Here is a 13272-nt window from a genome sequence, read left to right as displayed (position 1 = left end):
TGCTTCAGGAGTGTCCTTTGCCCCTGTTACAATTTACATCAGGGCCAGTCCCAGGATATAAGTCACCTCCCCCAGCTCCTCCATGGTTCCTTTCCTAGGGAGACCAGAGACTCCAAAGCTACCTCTCTCAAGGGTTGGTTCCCCATCTGCCTTAGCATCTCCCTGGTAAGTTCTGCTCCTCCCCTCCTGAGCATGCCCTCTCCAGGTGTAAGCAATAGGCCCACTCCAGCTGTTCATTAAAATCTTTTCAGTCTCTAACTCCACTGTAAGGAATTTAAATAACAATGATCTGAATTTCAAAGGCGCTGCGCACCTGCAGCTCCCCATTGATTTCAGCGCTGAGTATGTGGCTGTGCTCAGCACTTCTGTAAATCAGGCCTCTCATAGTGAAGAGTTTAAATAGTGATTTAGAAGTCTAATTTTAGGCACCCAGGTTTCAATATTTTAGTCCATACTAGAGCAGATTTGAAAATCTGGGTAGGGGTTCTTGCAGAAAGTGTGAGGGGGATGAGGGGGTTGGCAGAAATTCAAATACCAAACAATTTCATCCTTTCATAGACTTCCCTGACCCTCATAACTGATACAGTGCCCTTTATCAGATATGGAAGACACACAAGATCTCTGGAAGGTTAAAATAAAAGAACCTCACTCATGTGAAATTATTTATTGGTGAAAAACACAATCCTAAACCTCCTGATTCCTTTTTCTAGGATATTATTTCTGCTCTGATGCCTCCTTTACTTTGGTGTAACACCACTGACTTCAGTGTAGCTATTCCTGATTTATAGAATGGTCTTGTGGATAGCACACTGGACAAGGACATGGAAGATTTGGGTTCTGACAGTGCCTCTGGCCTGTTGTGCATCCACAGGCAGTCACTCACACTCTGTGCCTCAGTTTTCTCCTTTGTAAAATGGGAATAAAGATACTGACCTTTGTAAAATGTTTTGAGCGCTGCTGATGCAAAGTACTCTGTAAGAGCTAATTGTTATTATTTATACCCATATAAACAAGATCAGTATCAGTCATAGGTTTGTCCTGACTGGACCCCTCCATTTTCATTTTCTAGATAAGCTCTGGGCCCACAAGCCATCACTGCTGTATCAGTCATTTGAATGACTATATTTAAAACAGGGAACTTCCCCTTTCAAGCTGTGATTGTGATTTCACCATGCTAAGCCTGAGAGGTTTATCAAACTTTTTTCTTTCTTTTTCTGCCTTTGCCATTTAATTAAATTTCTAGCAGGCTGTTTCAGTTTATTTTGGTTTTGCTGTCCTGTTTTGCTTCCATTAAGAGAAGATACCACAAGATCATCTGAGTTTAGAAGCCATCTAATGCCTTAATGGCTTGCAAGATATATTGGTTGATTTTGATGGGGCTTTTCTGTGTTAGCTGCGAAGAATCTGAGCCTGTAGATACGATGTGCACTGAGGTGAGTGATAGTTATTTCTTTCTCTTGAGGCAAGGATCTTATATATATATGTAGAAAATCAATAATGAAGCTTTGGTGATTATTTGCGTGCTAACATCTGATCAATTTGAAGTGCAGGGAGATTTTTTTTTTTTTTGGCTGTTGTGGGGGGTTGGGTGGGGTGTGCCCGGAAGCCTCAGACTGGGAAAGTAAGGCAGGTCTTTTCAGACACACTCCATGATACTGCTCAGGCACTAATATGACCGTTTTATATGGGATTCTTCTGTATCTGCCAGAAACTGACAGTGTTTTATACATTTCATAATGCTGCAGGCATATTGAAATCTCACATGCATGACTACAGCAAGACATCAGAGCTGAAAAGAGAACAGGTTTTAAGGGGTTTCTTTCTTACCATTTGGGTCCAAGAATTTGTATACACTAGTACAAATAGGCAAGATGATGATTCTCTTTCATGTAGTGGGCAGTTGAGGCTGAGCAGATATATGATTCCAAACCAAAACAATAATAAAAGGAAATACCAGGCACTCCTCAGTTCTTTTTGTCTGGTTTGGTTCGTTTTAAATTAAAAGGACAGGGGAAGGGGGTGGAGAGGAAAAATGAAGGCAAGATGTTTTTCAGGGTTCTTTTGGTTGCAGCGGGGAGGGGGGAGGCAGACGGGTTGGGAGGGGGCAGAGGGAAGAGACTCATAGGATTTGCCCTCATATATTATGTGCCTCAGAGGCCTATAATAGATTCTTTGCTTTATTGAAGTTGTACAACTCCCATAATCCTCCTAATTGTGCAAAACTGTACCGTGAGGGGAATTTCCTCCTCTGCTTCATCTGGAGACCAGTTTCTGCCCTGAAGCGTGAGGGCTGATCGCTCTTGTAATTTTATTTGAATGACATAATGCAGGCACGCTTCTCAGTTACATCAGCAGCTAAACCTTTCATTTCTTTCTTAAATCTTACTCAGCCATTTGCCCCAATAACAAGCTATGGCAGCGAGGTCTACAGGTTAATTATAAAGTGCATAAAAGCAGTGTTTTTCTCTCATCAGTCTGGAATGTATTGGTTTTTCTTAGGTCTGTATTTGACATTTCCCTTAAGGGATCATTTAGGAACTTCTAAATTAGAACTTCTCTTCTTATTTAATTTGAGGATAGAGCACATGGGAGCTACGCATTTGCTGTCACTCTACGGTTATTTTATGTACTTCTTTATTTCTCCCATTATTCATAACTCCTGTTTGTGCTTCTACCGTCCTTATTTATTACCTGCAAAATTCCTACAGAGTAATGAAAATTTTGAGTGACCTAGGAATAATTGGACCCTCTACTTGTAAAGAAACGGAATTATTTTGTTACAAGTCAGTTTGCATCAATAGCTTTCTGTCACAGATCCTAGTGAGCATGGCCTGTCAGCCACCCACTAGGATTGCTCTGGGGGGAATACAAGCCTTTCTGCACTGGATCTCCTGGGGTGTTAAGCTTTTAATGCCTAGGAAATGTGGCAGAGAAGCCAAGGGAGGAACCAGTGCTGTAGCCTACCAAAGCTCAGGCTATTATCCTCTCTCAGAAATGGGGCTCCTCAGCCCACCTGCCCTAGACACCCCCAGGACCAGACTCCTAAGATACCCCAGTTATTCAAACACACCCTTCTCCCAGAACTCCACCCCCGAAGATGCATAGCTTCGGATCCACAGCTTACCGCTCTCAGGGGCACGCAGTAGTTGTGTAGTGGTTACAGAGACACACTTTGTTCAGAGTTTTTTAAGGTCAGGCTTGACAAATCCCTGGCTGGTATGATTTAGTTGGGAATTGGTCCTGCTTTGAGCAGGGAGTTGGACTAGATGACCTCCTGAGGTCCCTTTCCAACCCTGATATTCTATGATTCTACCTTTATGCCCTTTTACACTTATGTAATGCACAGGAGAGTACAGATCATACAAAACAATAAGCACTGAATGCATGTCCCTGTCCAGTGGGGCTGGAACTAGGAGTGATGGGGGTGCAGCCACACCCCCTCGCTTGAAGGAGTAATAACAAACATCAATTATATGGTTTTCATCATCAGCACCACCACTCTAAAAATTGTCGCAGGACCCCTGTCCCTGCCTCAGTTTCCTCACTGCTCCAGGACATTGTTTAGGCTGGGGTCCAAGGCCCTTCAGTTGTCCAGAGTCGCTGGGGCCATATGGGCCCAGAAAAGCAGGCAAGGTCCCCTAGTCCCATGAGGCTGCCATATTGTGTATAACGTAGCTGTAGTCGACATACCTTGGGCTGAGTTACCGCTGAGGAGAAACTCTCCTATAGACTTACCTTACTCTTCTCGTTGCAGGTAGAGTACAGGGGTTGACTGAGAGCGATTGACTGTTGATTTGGCAGGTCTTCACTAGATCTGATAAATCGACCGCCGGTGGATTGATCTCAGAACGCCGATCCAAACTGTAGTGTAGACATAGCCTTAGTTTCTCCTCAGTTTTGAGTTCTGTGCTGCACCTCTTAGAGACTTGTCCATTTGAGCTGGCCCAGATGTTTTGTCACCCATGGCAGAAAATGTGTATGCCACTCCCGATGCAGCTACATAAAAGGCACAAGCAAAAAACACACACACACACACACACCCAAAAAACCCCAACTGCCCAAAAAATGGGGATTTTTGGCACACTGAACATTGATGCCCTGAGTGATCACCCAGCCACCTCTGTTGCTCCCAGTTTCATAATCAAATGTAATGAAAAAAAGTGTTAGTTTAGTTGTCCATTTGGCAAAATGGTGAAATTCTCAGCGCCGCTGCATAGCAATACAATAGTCCATAGTTTATTAGAGGACACCATTAACATTATTCACTAATGCAAGGTGAAGTTCACACACTCCTTGCATCACCCATTTATGGGATGATCAAAAAACAGTAATGGTTTATAAATGGAAGTGTGTAGATTATCAGCTACTAATAGACTGATACCTGCTCTTAAGTCTGGTTGGCTTCTCTTGGAGTCTGGGGTTGTTACATTAGCACTAGTTTCCAATGAGTATATTACTGTCTAGTAATAGAAATTCTCTATTAAAGAACAGAATAGGGTTGGTTCAAATATTTTTATACCCAAAATTTCAATGAAAAACTGGGAAAAAGTTAAAGTGTTCACAACTTTTTCTTTCTGTTTTGGACCAGCACTTGTACAGCTATATTCCTCCTTCAAAGCTTAGCTGTGTTTTCTGTAGCATGTTGAGAGTTATTCTGTTTAAGACTTTAGACAACGCCAGTTATATTTAATCTCACCATCTGAGAATCTGTAGAGTAGACTGGGAAATCTTCAAAGGATTTCTTCTCTCCTTGGAGCTAATTTCAGCAGTAAATAAGAGTCTTTGAGGAGACAACCTAGTATTTTTCTGAAGATTCCTTTAAGAATCAAGGCCCTGTTTTACTTAAAGGAAGGCTTGAAGTCCTCTGGTGAGTGGCTGCCTCTTCCCTGTGCTCTTGGGGGGCAGTGATAGCTCAATATTTTGAGCATTGGCCTGCTAAACCCAGGGTTGTGAGTTCAATCCTTGAGGGAGCCACATAGGGATCTGGGGCAAAATCTGTATTTGGTCTTGCTAGTGAAGGCAGGGGGCTGGACTCTATGGCCTTTCAGAGTCCCTTCCAGCTCTATGAGATAGGTATATCTCCAAATATTATTATTCCATTGTTTCTGATTGGCAGCCATCCTTAGGCATTGATTCCACTGCACTTGTGAATGTCAGCCTGTTTGCTTAGGTGGTGATCATGGGTTTGAAGTCTGAAATAAAGTTGGACTTTTCATGCATCTCTTTTTCACACAGGACTGTGTGAGGACTGTGCGTGAGAGTGCATAACACCCTTGTGTTTTGATTGACAATATAGTCTCCTATGAAGTCAGAGGCAGATCTGGTATATTATAATCAATCCCCCTGTTTTAACTTTGGAGAGGTGAATATCTTTTCATAAGAGACAGGTTATTCCATTTCCCCTTAGACTGAAAAGTCTTTAAAAAGAATTTAAAAGTCTCAGTTTCTCAGATACTAATTTTTGTCCAGTTTCAGCTGAATGTGCAGAGCAATCCTTTGCTGTGAGTATAAACACAGCTCAGCTCCTTTTTATCTGAGCAGACATTTTCTGTTATAACCAGTGTTTTCGCACTCTGAGCCAAGCTCTCTTTGCGAGATCTTCATAACTCCCTAGGACTTATTTTGCAGCACGTCTTGTTACAAGACCCACGGCTTATTTACTGGGGATTAATAATTCATACTGTCCTTGGTTAATGAAACACAGAAGGATGTGCACGCAATATTAGCATAAAGATCAAAGCCTGTGCTTTAAAAACCGCATTCCATGAAGTCCCAGGATTGCATATTTTAGGTTAATATTAAGATTTCAAAAAACACTCTCCTATGTTGTGATAGGCTCCTGTTCTGCTTTCCTGCTGCTGATCCGCCCCACTCCCACCTCCGTCCTTGCAGAATCCAGCAGCTTAGGGTTTTTTAATTGAACTTAGTTTCCTCACCATCAGGCATCTGGGTTTCTGTGGATTAATAGCTCTTTCTCCACTCACTTCACTGCTATCCAGAAGTTTAATCTTTAAGTGATGGGGGGTTGTTTGTTTTTAAATACAATTCTACATTAGGTTTTTGCATTGTTCTAATTCAAGGTTTTGGAATACAGTGGGATGTGATCAGGTATTGTAAGTGCTATAAGATATGTTTTGACATGTTTTTAAATGATTTATTTCTAAGGCCGCTGCTTGGTAGAATGTGCATGTCAGAGCTTCATGTTTACATTCACAGTATGCCTGTATCTGTATATTTAATTTCCATAGATTATAGCCAACAAAAGCTATAGCTGTGAAGATTTAGGACTGAGAGAGATTCCTGAAAGACTTCCAACCACAACAGAAATCCTTGACTTCAGCTTTAATTTGCTTTCTTCCCTTCACAATTCAACCTTCAGCAAGCTAAAGAATCTGGTATACTTGGACTTAACAAGGTATTGGAAATCTTTGTCACTTCCACTGATCACACAAGTCATAACTTATTTTGAATCTGCCATTGCTTAGATGCCCTTATTTCAACCTTTTGCAATACTAATAAAGAACTGAAGGCTTCCATAGTATACCATGGCAACCATCTTCACAGTAGAACCTTCAGAGACCCTTGCAGACAACTGTTGCGTTGTCTTGCCAGTTAAGAATGCCTAGTTATTTGGAAATGGCTTTTTTCTGGGCTCTCTCCTGTTAAGACCTGGAGTTATTGGACCATTTGCAGGAATGGGTGAAACCTTCACATCCTATTATTTATGTTAGCACCAACACATTTGCTGTAGGAAACATCTCACCTGCTTTTCCATGAAATGTGGGGAGAAGGAGATTCTAGCCTTGTAAGAAGTGCCCTTATTATAGGGATAAGATTTTGATTGTGTTGATTAGGGAAGGCAATGGGAAACTCCCCTTACTTAGCAGGTCTCTGTGTGACTTTCATAAACAATGTCACAGTCAGGACCTCTACACCCAATCAGCCCTAGACAGTTTTCACTTCCCATTATGGCCTCTTCTTATCTGAGTTTAAAACACAGGGGCTTCTGAATATCAGCTATATGCTGCCAGCAAAGAATAATAGCTTTTAAGTCAAAGAAGACCATAGTTCATTGGGCTTTCTTTGTATGTGAGATTGCATTTTGACTGTTGTTTTTAAATGACCATGTAATAGTGGGAAAATTTTATCAGATTGATTTATTAGTAATGTCATTGGATTATTCTGTTCTTTTCAAGGTGTCAAATTAACTGGGTGTACGAAGGTGCCTTTCAAAGCAATGCTCATCTGAATATTATTGTCTTGACTGGAAATCTACTCATGTTTCTGGCTGACACAGCATTTGTTGGCCCGCAGTCTCTGAAGCATCTTGTCTTAACTCAGACAGGTCTAACCAACTTAGCATTTATTCCAATGCAGAATCTGGATAATTTAGAGACTTTTGACTTGGGCAGCAATCACATTTCCTCACTGCAGCTCCCTCCAAGCTTTCCCACCAGAAACCTCAAATACCTTGATTTTCAAATGAACAACATACAAAGAATAGCAGCAAAAGACATAGATATTCTGCTGCAGACAAAGAATTTAACTCTGATCTTGAAGGGCAATGATATTATGCACATTGAAGCTGGGGCGTTCCAGTACAACTTATTTTACAGCTTGGATTTTGGAGGTTGCGTTGACATTTCTGTGGTTTTAGCAGGGATGCAGGATACCAGAACCCATACTCTTTGGTTGGGGACATTTGAGGATGCAGAAGATGGGATTCCCATAAACTCTACTATGCTACTGAACCTGTGCAATATCTCTGTGGTGGATATCAGTCTGCAAAAGCGGCATTTCCTTCATTTGACTGCTGCCACATTTCAGTGTTTGAACAAACTCCAAAGGCTGGATCTGACTCACACCTACATCAGCATGTTGCCTCCTGACATCAGTGGCATGAACATGTTGGAAGAATTAATTCTCAATAGGAACGCCTTTAAGCACATTTGCAACATTAGCTCCACCGCCTTCCCCTCCCTCACCCACCTCTATATCAGAGAAAATGCTGAGAATCTGGATTTAGGTTCTGGCTGTTTAGAAACACTGTCAAAGCTTCAACACTTGGATTTAAGCCACAGTTGCATAGAAAATTTAGACTGCTGCAGCAACCAGCTAAAAGGCCTGAGTGGATTACAGCACCTGAATCTGAGCTACAACAAGCAGCTTCAGCTCCAAGATTTGGCCTTTAAGGAAGGTGCTAACCTGGAGCTCCTGGATTTAGCTTTTACACGTCTTCACATCAATGCTTCCCAGGGTCCTTTCCGCAATCTGCATCTCTTGCATGTCCTGAACCTTTCTTACTCCTATATCGATACCAACATTCAGCACCTTTTACAGGGGCTGCAAAACCTTCTCCTGTTGAACCTTAGAGGGAATAAGTTTCAGTCAGGGACCATTCCGAATGAAAATCTCTTTCACCAGCTACCCAGTTTAGAGGTGTTAATTTTATCATTCTGTGATCTGACAGCTATACAGAACCAAGCATTTCACACCCTCAAGAAGCTAAAGCATGTTGACCTGAGCCACAACAAGCTTATTGCATTCAGCACAGATGCCTTTTCCAATCTCAAGAGCATCTACCTCAATTTTGCCAATAATAGGATCCATATTATACCACGTGACATGTTAACTAACTTATCCGGCAAGACTATAATCAATTTAAGTTACAATCCACTGGAATGCACCTGCTCTAATATTGGTTTAATCACTTGGTACAAGCAGAATATGGATAAAATTGAAGACCCTGAAGGGACAGTGTGTTGTGAGCCCAAAGCTCTAGCAGGTGCTAAGCTGTCCACTGTAACACTCTCCTGTGGGATCAGTGTTGCAGGAATTGTTTGCACTGTGCTGGGTTTGATATTGCTTGTTGCTGTTATCTTGGTTTGGGTCATACGCTTTTTAAAGAGAAATTACCAACAACTCTAAGTGAAAGGTGGCTCCATAACAGTCATTTTTAAATAAAGGAAGAAAGGACAGTTACTAGACAGACTCTGAAGAAAAGGTAATTGCTCCTACTTGTTGCTTTGTTCCTGGGCAATACTCCTTTTAACCTTAGTATTGCACACCCCATTCTCATTCTTAGCAACTGATTTAGGAAAAATTACTTTGAAAAAACAAACCCTGGCCAGATCCTATGAAGAACTTTAGCCACACAAGTAACACAGTAGGGTCCTGATCTATGACAAGGGCTCCTAGGCTCTCTGGTAATACAAATAATAATAATAATTAGTCCCACTGAAGTCTGCCACTAGTCCTCAAATACAAGCTAGCACTGGGGCCTCAGGGAGCTGAGTGAGCTAGGAGGAAACGGGGGAGAAATGAAGTGGGAAGACTGATTCCCCCAAATGAATGAGCTGCTCTGAAGTCAGAATTTAGATGCCAGTGCTATCTGAATGGCTGAGGCAACAGCACAGCTGGCCCTGCACACATGGTTGCTCTAAAAGAAAATTAGACTGGCCTCTTTCCTGGTCATTGTTCATTGAATCACTGGGTGTAGGTGAGATGCAGGACCTTATTTCTTGCCCTCAAAAGTGGGGGGCAAGGGTTTGTGGGAAACCAGGAGCAGCTTGTGGGGGGAAACTAGGGGGAAATCAAGGCAATCTGTGGAATTTTGCAGTCACTGGCCAGAAGGGAACCTCTTATCAGGGAATATCTAGGTACAATAGTTCATGTCTTGTCTACTAGCCTGTCATCCATATCTCTTCCATATTAACCCCTTCTTCTCCCTTGGTTCCTATCCACTTCCTTTCCCACCAGTAGCCCCTCACCTTTTCCTCAATAGCTCCTGTCACTCCCTTTCCACCTCTCCCCCCACCATTTCCCCCCAGTAGTTCCTGGTATCCCCAGCCGCAGCTCAACCCCTCTGCTGTAGCACTGACCTTGCTGCAGCCAGTTCCTCCTCTCTGCGGGGCCTGGAAAAGCAGGAGGAATAGAGCAGACAGAGAGGCTGCAAGAACATGAGAGAGGGGGCCAGTGTGTGTGTCTCACAGGACCCTTATGCATTTTGCAGTATTGAACATGTGATGATTTAATGAGTAAATATTGTTTATTTTCTCCATATACTAATTGTGGAGCATTTGTAACAGCAGTTGTGACATTGACAATGCACCTTCACAGCTGGGCTTGTACGGGGGCAAATAACTGAGCCAACAATGCAGCTGTGATTTGTGAAATGCAGTAATAATGACAGCCAAGCCAGGCATTTCCTGAAAGTTGATGGCCAGCTGTTTTCAATTCCTCTAACTGCCAGGAAATGCCCAAAGCTGGAGGTCATTACTGTTCAAATGAGTCACTCTCCTCAGAGCAGAGAAGTCCTGTGGATCCTTGTCTGTAATGCCTTTTACTGAGGGACTAGAGAGGACTCAATCACTCACAGGTTAATTTCCCAGCCCAGAAGAAGCCCCATCCCAACTCCCGGCTCCTGCTTCCACTCCCCAGGCAAGCAGCACTCTTCCCTCTCCCTCTGAGGGGGACCAGGGACAGCTAAACATGTTTCCTTGTGGCTCACCCGCCCACAACTTTCCTGCTTCTGGCATATTGCAGGTTCTCCCAATTCAACCTGCCTCTCATCTACTGGTTCATGGACTGAGGGAGGGGTCAGGAACATGCAGCAAAAAGATGGGTCATGTCAAGAGGTCAGATCAAGTGAAGAGGGAGGGAGATTCCTGTGTGGGGACCATTTCCATCCAAACTTCACCTTGCCATTCAAGCAGCCAGAAATTCTCCTTGCTCTCCAGGATCCCTCCCCAGCTGAATGGTCACAGATATCACAGTTATATATCGCACTTACATACACCTCCACCTCAATATAACACTGTCCTCGGGAGCCAAAAATCTTACCGTATTATAGGTGAAACCACATTATATTGAGCTTGATTTGATCCACCGGAGTACGCAGCCCCGCCCACTCCCTCGGAGCACTGCTTTACCACATTATATCTGAATTCGTGTTATCGCGGGTGGCGTTATATCGGGTTAGAGGTGTCCTTTTGTCGAAGGAACTCAGAGCACTTTGCAAAGATAGGTCAGTCACACCTCCCCTTGACGGATGCATGAACAGAGACAGAGAGGTTAAGTAACTGGCCTCAGGCCACATAATGTGTCAGTAGAAGAGGTGGGGAAAGCACCCACATACCATGAAAGCCAGTTTTCCTTCTCAGTTTTGGTTTCAATGCTCTGCAATGCACTATTGTAGTGGCATGGGTAGTGGGATGGGATAGTTGCTCAAGTACCCAGGGTCCAGAGCAGGATTGTATTCAGAGCCTCTAGCCCCTCCCGCTTCCTGCACCATTGAGGCTACTCTGCTATTTTTAGTGCTCTAGCTTGATCAAAGCTGATGCATGTACATCTACCAAGCTGAAATTTACACTTCCAACTCAAGTGTAGATATGGCCATTGAAAGAATGGCCAACTAGCACACAAGAAAGGAAGACCTTAGAGAATACAAGATGATATTCAGTCCAGGATCATGAATGTGTATTTGCAACTCTTGATATATTAAAATATCCTCCAAATATAGTAGGCATTGTATCTATTTTTCAAATGTATTAGTAAATTTTCCACTTTTTGTACAAATTCTATTGTGTACCCAACTTTAAAATGTGCTTTCTCCATTGCAAAAAGATGCATGCAAGGTTAATAAATAAAAGGATTTTTTGGGGACAGGGGAGGGACATGAATGGACCCAAACTGTGGTATGTAATCTATCATTTAAATCAGCTTCTGTAACCAGATGACTGGAGGAAAGCTAACGTGATGCCAATATTTTAAAAAGGCTCTACAGGTGATCCCAGCAATTACAGATGGGTAAGCCTAACTTTAGTACCAGGCAAATTGGCTGAACTTATAGTAAAGAACAGAATTATCAGACATATAGATTAACATGATTTGTTGGGGAAGAGTAAATATGGCTTTTGTAAAGAGAAATTACACCTCACCAATCTATTAGAATTTAAGGGGTCAACAAACATGTGGACAAGGGTGACCCGGTGGATACAGTGTACTTGGACTTTCAGAAAGCCTTTGACAAGGTCTCTCACCAAAGGCTCTTAAGCAAAGCAAGCAGTCATGGTATAAGAGGGAATGTTCTCCCATGCATCAGGAGCTGGTTAAAAGACAGGAAACAACGGGTAGGAATAAATGGCCGGTTTTCAGAACGGAGAGAAGTAAACAGTGGTGTAGCCCAGGGGTCTGTGCTAGGCCCAGTCCTATTCAACATATTCATAAATGATCTGGAAAAAGGGGTAAAACAGTGAGATGGCAACACTTGCAGACAATACAAAATTACTCAAGGTAGTTAAATCCAAAGCTGACTGTGAAGTGTTACAAAGGGAGCTCACAAAACTAGGTGACTGGGCAACAAAATGGCAGATGAAATTCTGTGTTGATAAATGCAAAGTAATGAAAATTAGAAAGCAGAATCCCAACTATACATATAAAACGATGGGGACCAAATTAACTGTTACCACTAAAGAAAGTGATCTTGGAGTCATTGTGGATAGTTCTGCGAAAATATCCACTCAATGTGAAGCAGCAGTCAAAAAAGCTAATAGGATATTAGGAATCATTAGGAAAGGGATAATATGACAGAAAATATCATAATGCTTCTATATAAATCCAGGGGATGGCTCACTCGATGACTGCCTGTTCTGTTCATTCTCTCTGAAGCACTTGACATTGGCACTGTTGGAAGACAGGATACTGGGCTAGTTGGACCATTGGTCTGACCCAGCATGGCCGTTATGTTCAAACACACCCTGCTCCTGACAGACTTGGACAGGAAAATCTGCAAACACTCTGGGTCTCCCTTATTTTCTGAAAAAATCTTTGGTTCTTGCTAAACATCTCTTTGATCCATTTTGCAATTTGGACTCCTCTGTTGTCACATAAATATGCCTTGCAACTGGCCTAGCTGGTCAGCACCACCCCGTTAACAGGGAGCATGAACTACTCTGGCTTCAAAACAAGGCCTGAAAGTGCAATCACATGCTCCACAGAGACTGAACTAAACAGAACATTAAAATGCCAGACCGGCCCAAGGGCCTGAAAGCAGAATCCTCACAGGGATGCAGCTACAGAAATTCTCGTTTAACAAGGCAGATAATATTTTATGATGGCAGAGGATTATATTTCTCTTGATTTAAAAAGGGAAGATGGTTGTATTCTTATTCACATGATTATTGCCTTTTGGTGGGGTTGGCTGTTATGGATCATTGATCTCTGAAAACATATAGTGAGAGTTTAATTAGCAAATGAATATATAAATGCATC

General features: G+C 42.5%; 1 protein-coding gene across 1 annotated transcript; it reads left to right on the top strand.

Moving 5' to 3' along the window:
- The first annotated feature begins 1173 nt into the window (after nucleotides 1–1173).
- CD180 (CD180 molecule) lies at nucleotides 1174–11809 on the top strand. Its single transcript, XM_050946961.1, has 3 exons — nucleotides 1174–1433; nucleotides 6249–6415; nucleotides 7197–11809. Exons 1-3 carry the CDS (start codon nucleotides 1344–1346, stop codon nucleotides 8926–8928), a joined length of 1989 nt encoding a protein of 662 aa, XP_050802918.1. The 5' UTR covers nucleotides 1174–1343; the 3' UTR covers nucleotides 8929–11809.
- The last annotated feature ends 1463 nt before the right edge of the window (nucleotides 11810–13272 follow it).

Source organism: Gopherus flavomarginatus, chromosome 3, assembly GCF_025201925.1.
Source record: "Gopherus flavomarginatus isolate rGopFla2 chromosome 3, rGopFla2.mat.asm, whole genome shotgun sequence".
Taxonomy (NCBI): Eukaryota; Metazoa; Chordata; order Testudines; family Testudinidae; genus Gopherus; species Gopherus flavomarginatus.
This window is presented reverse-complemented; position numbering and strand designations above follow the sequence as displayed.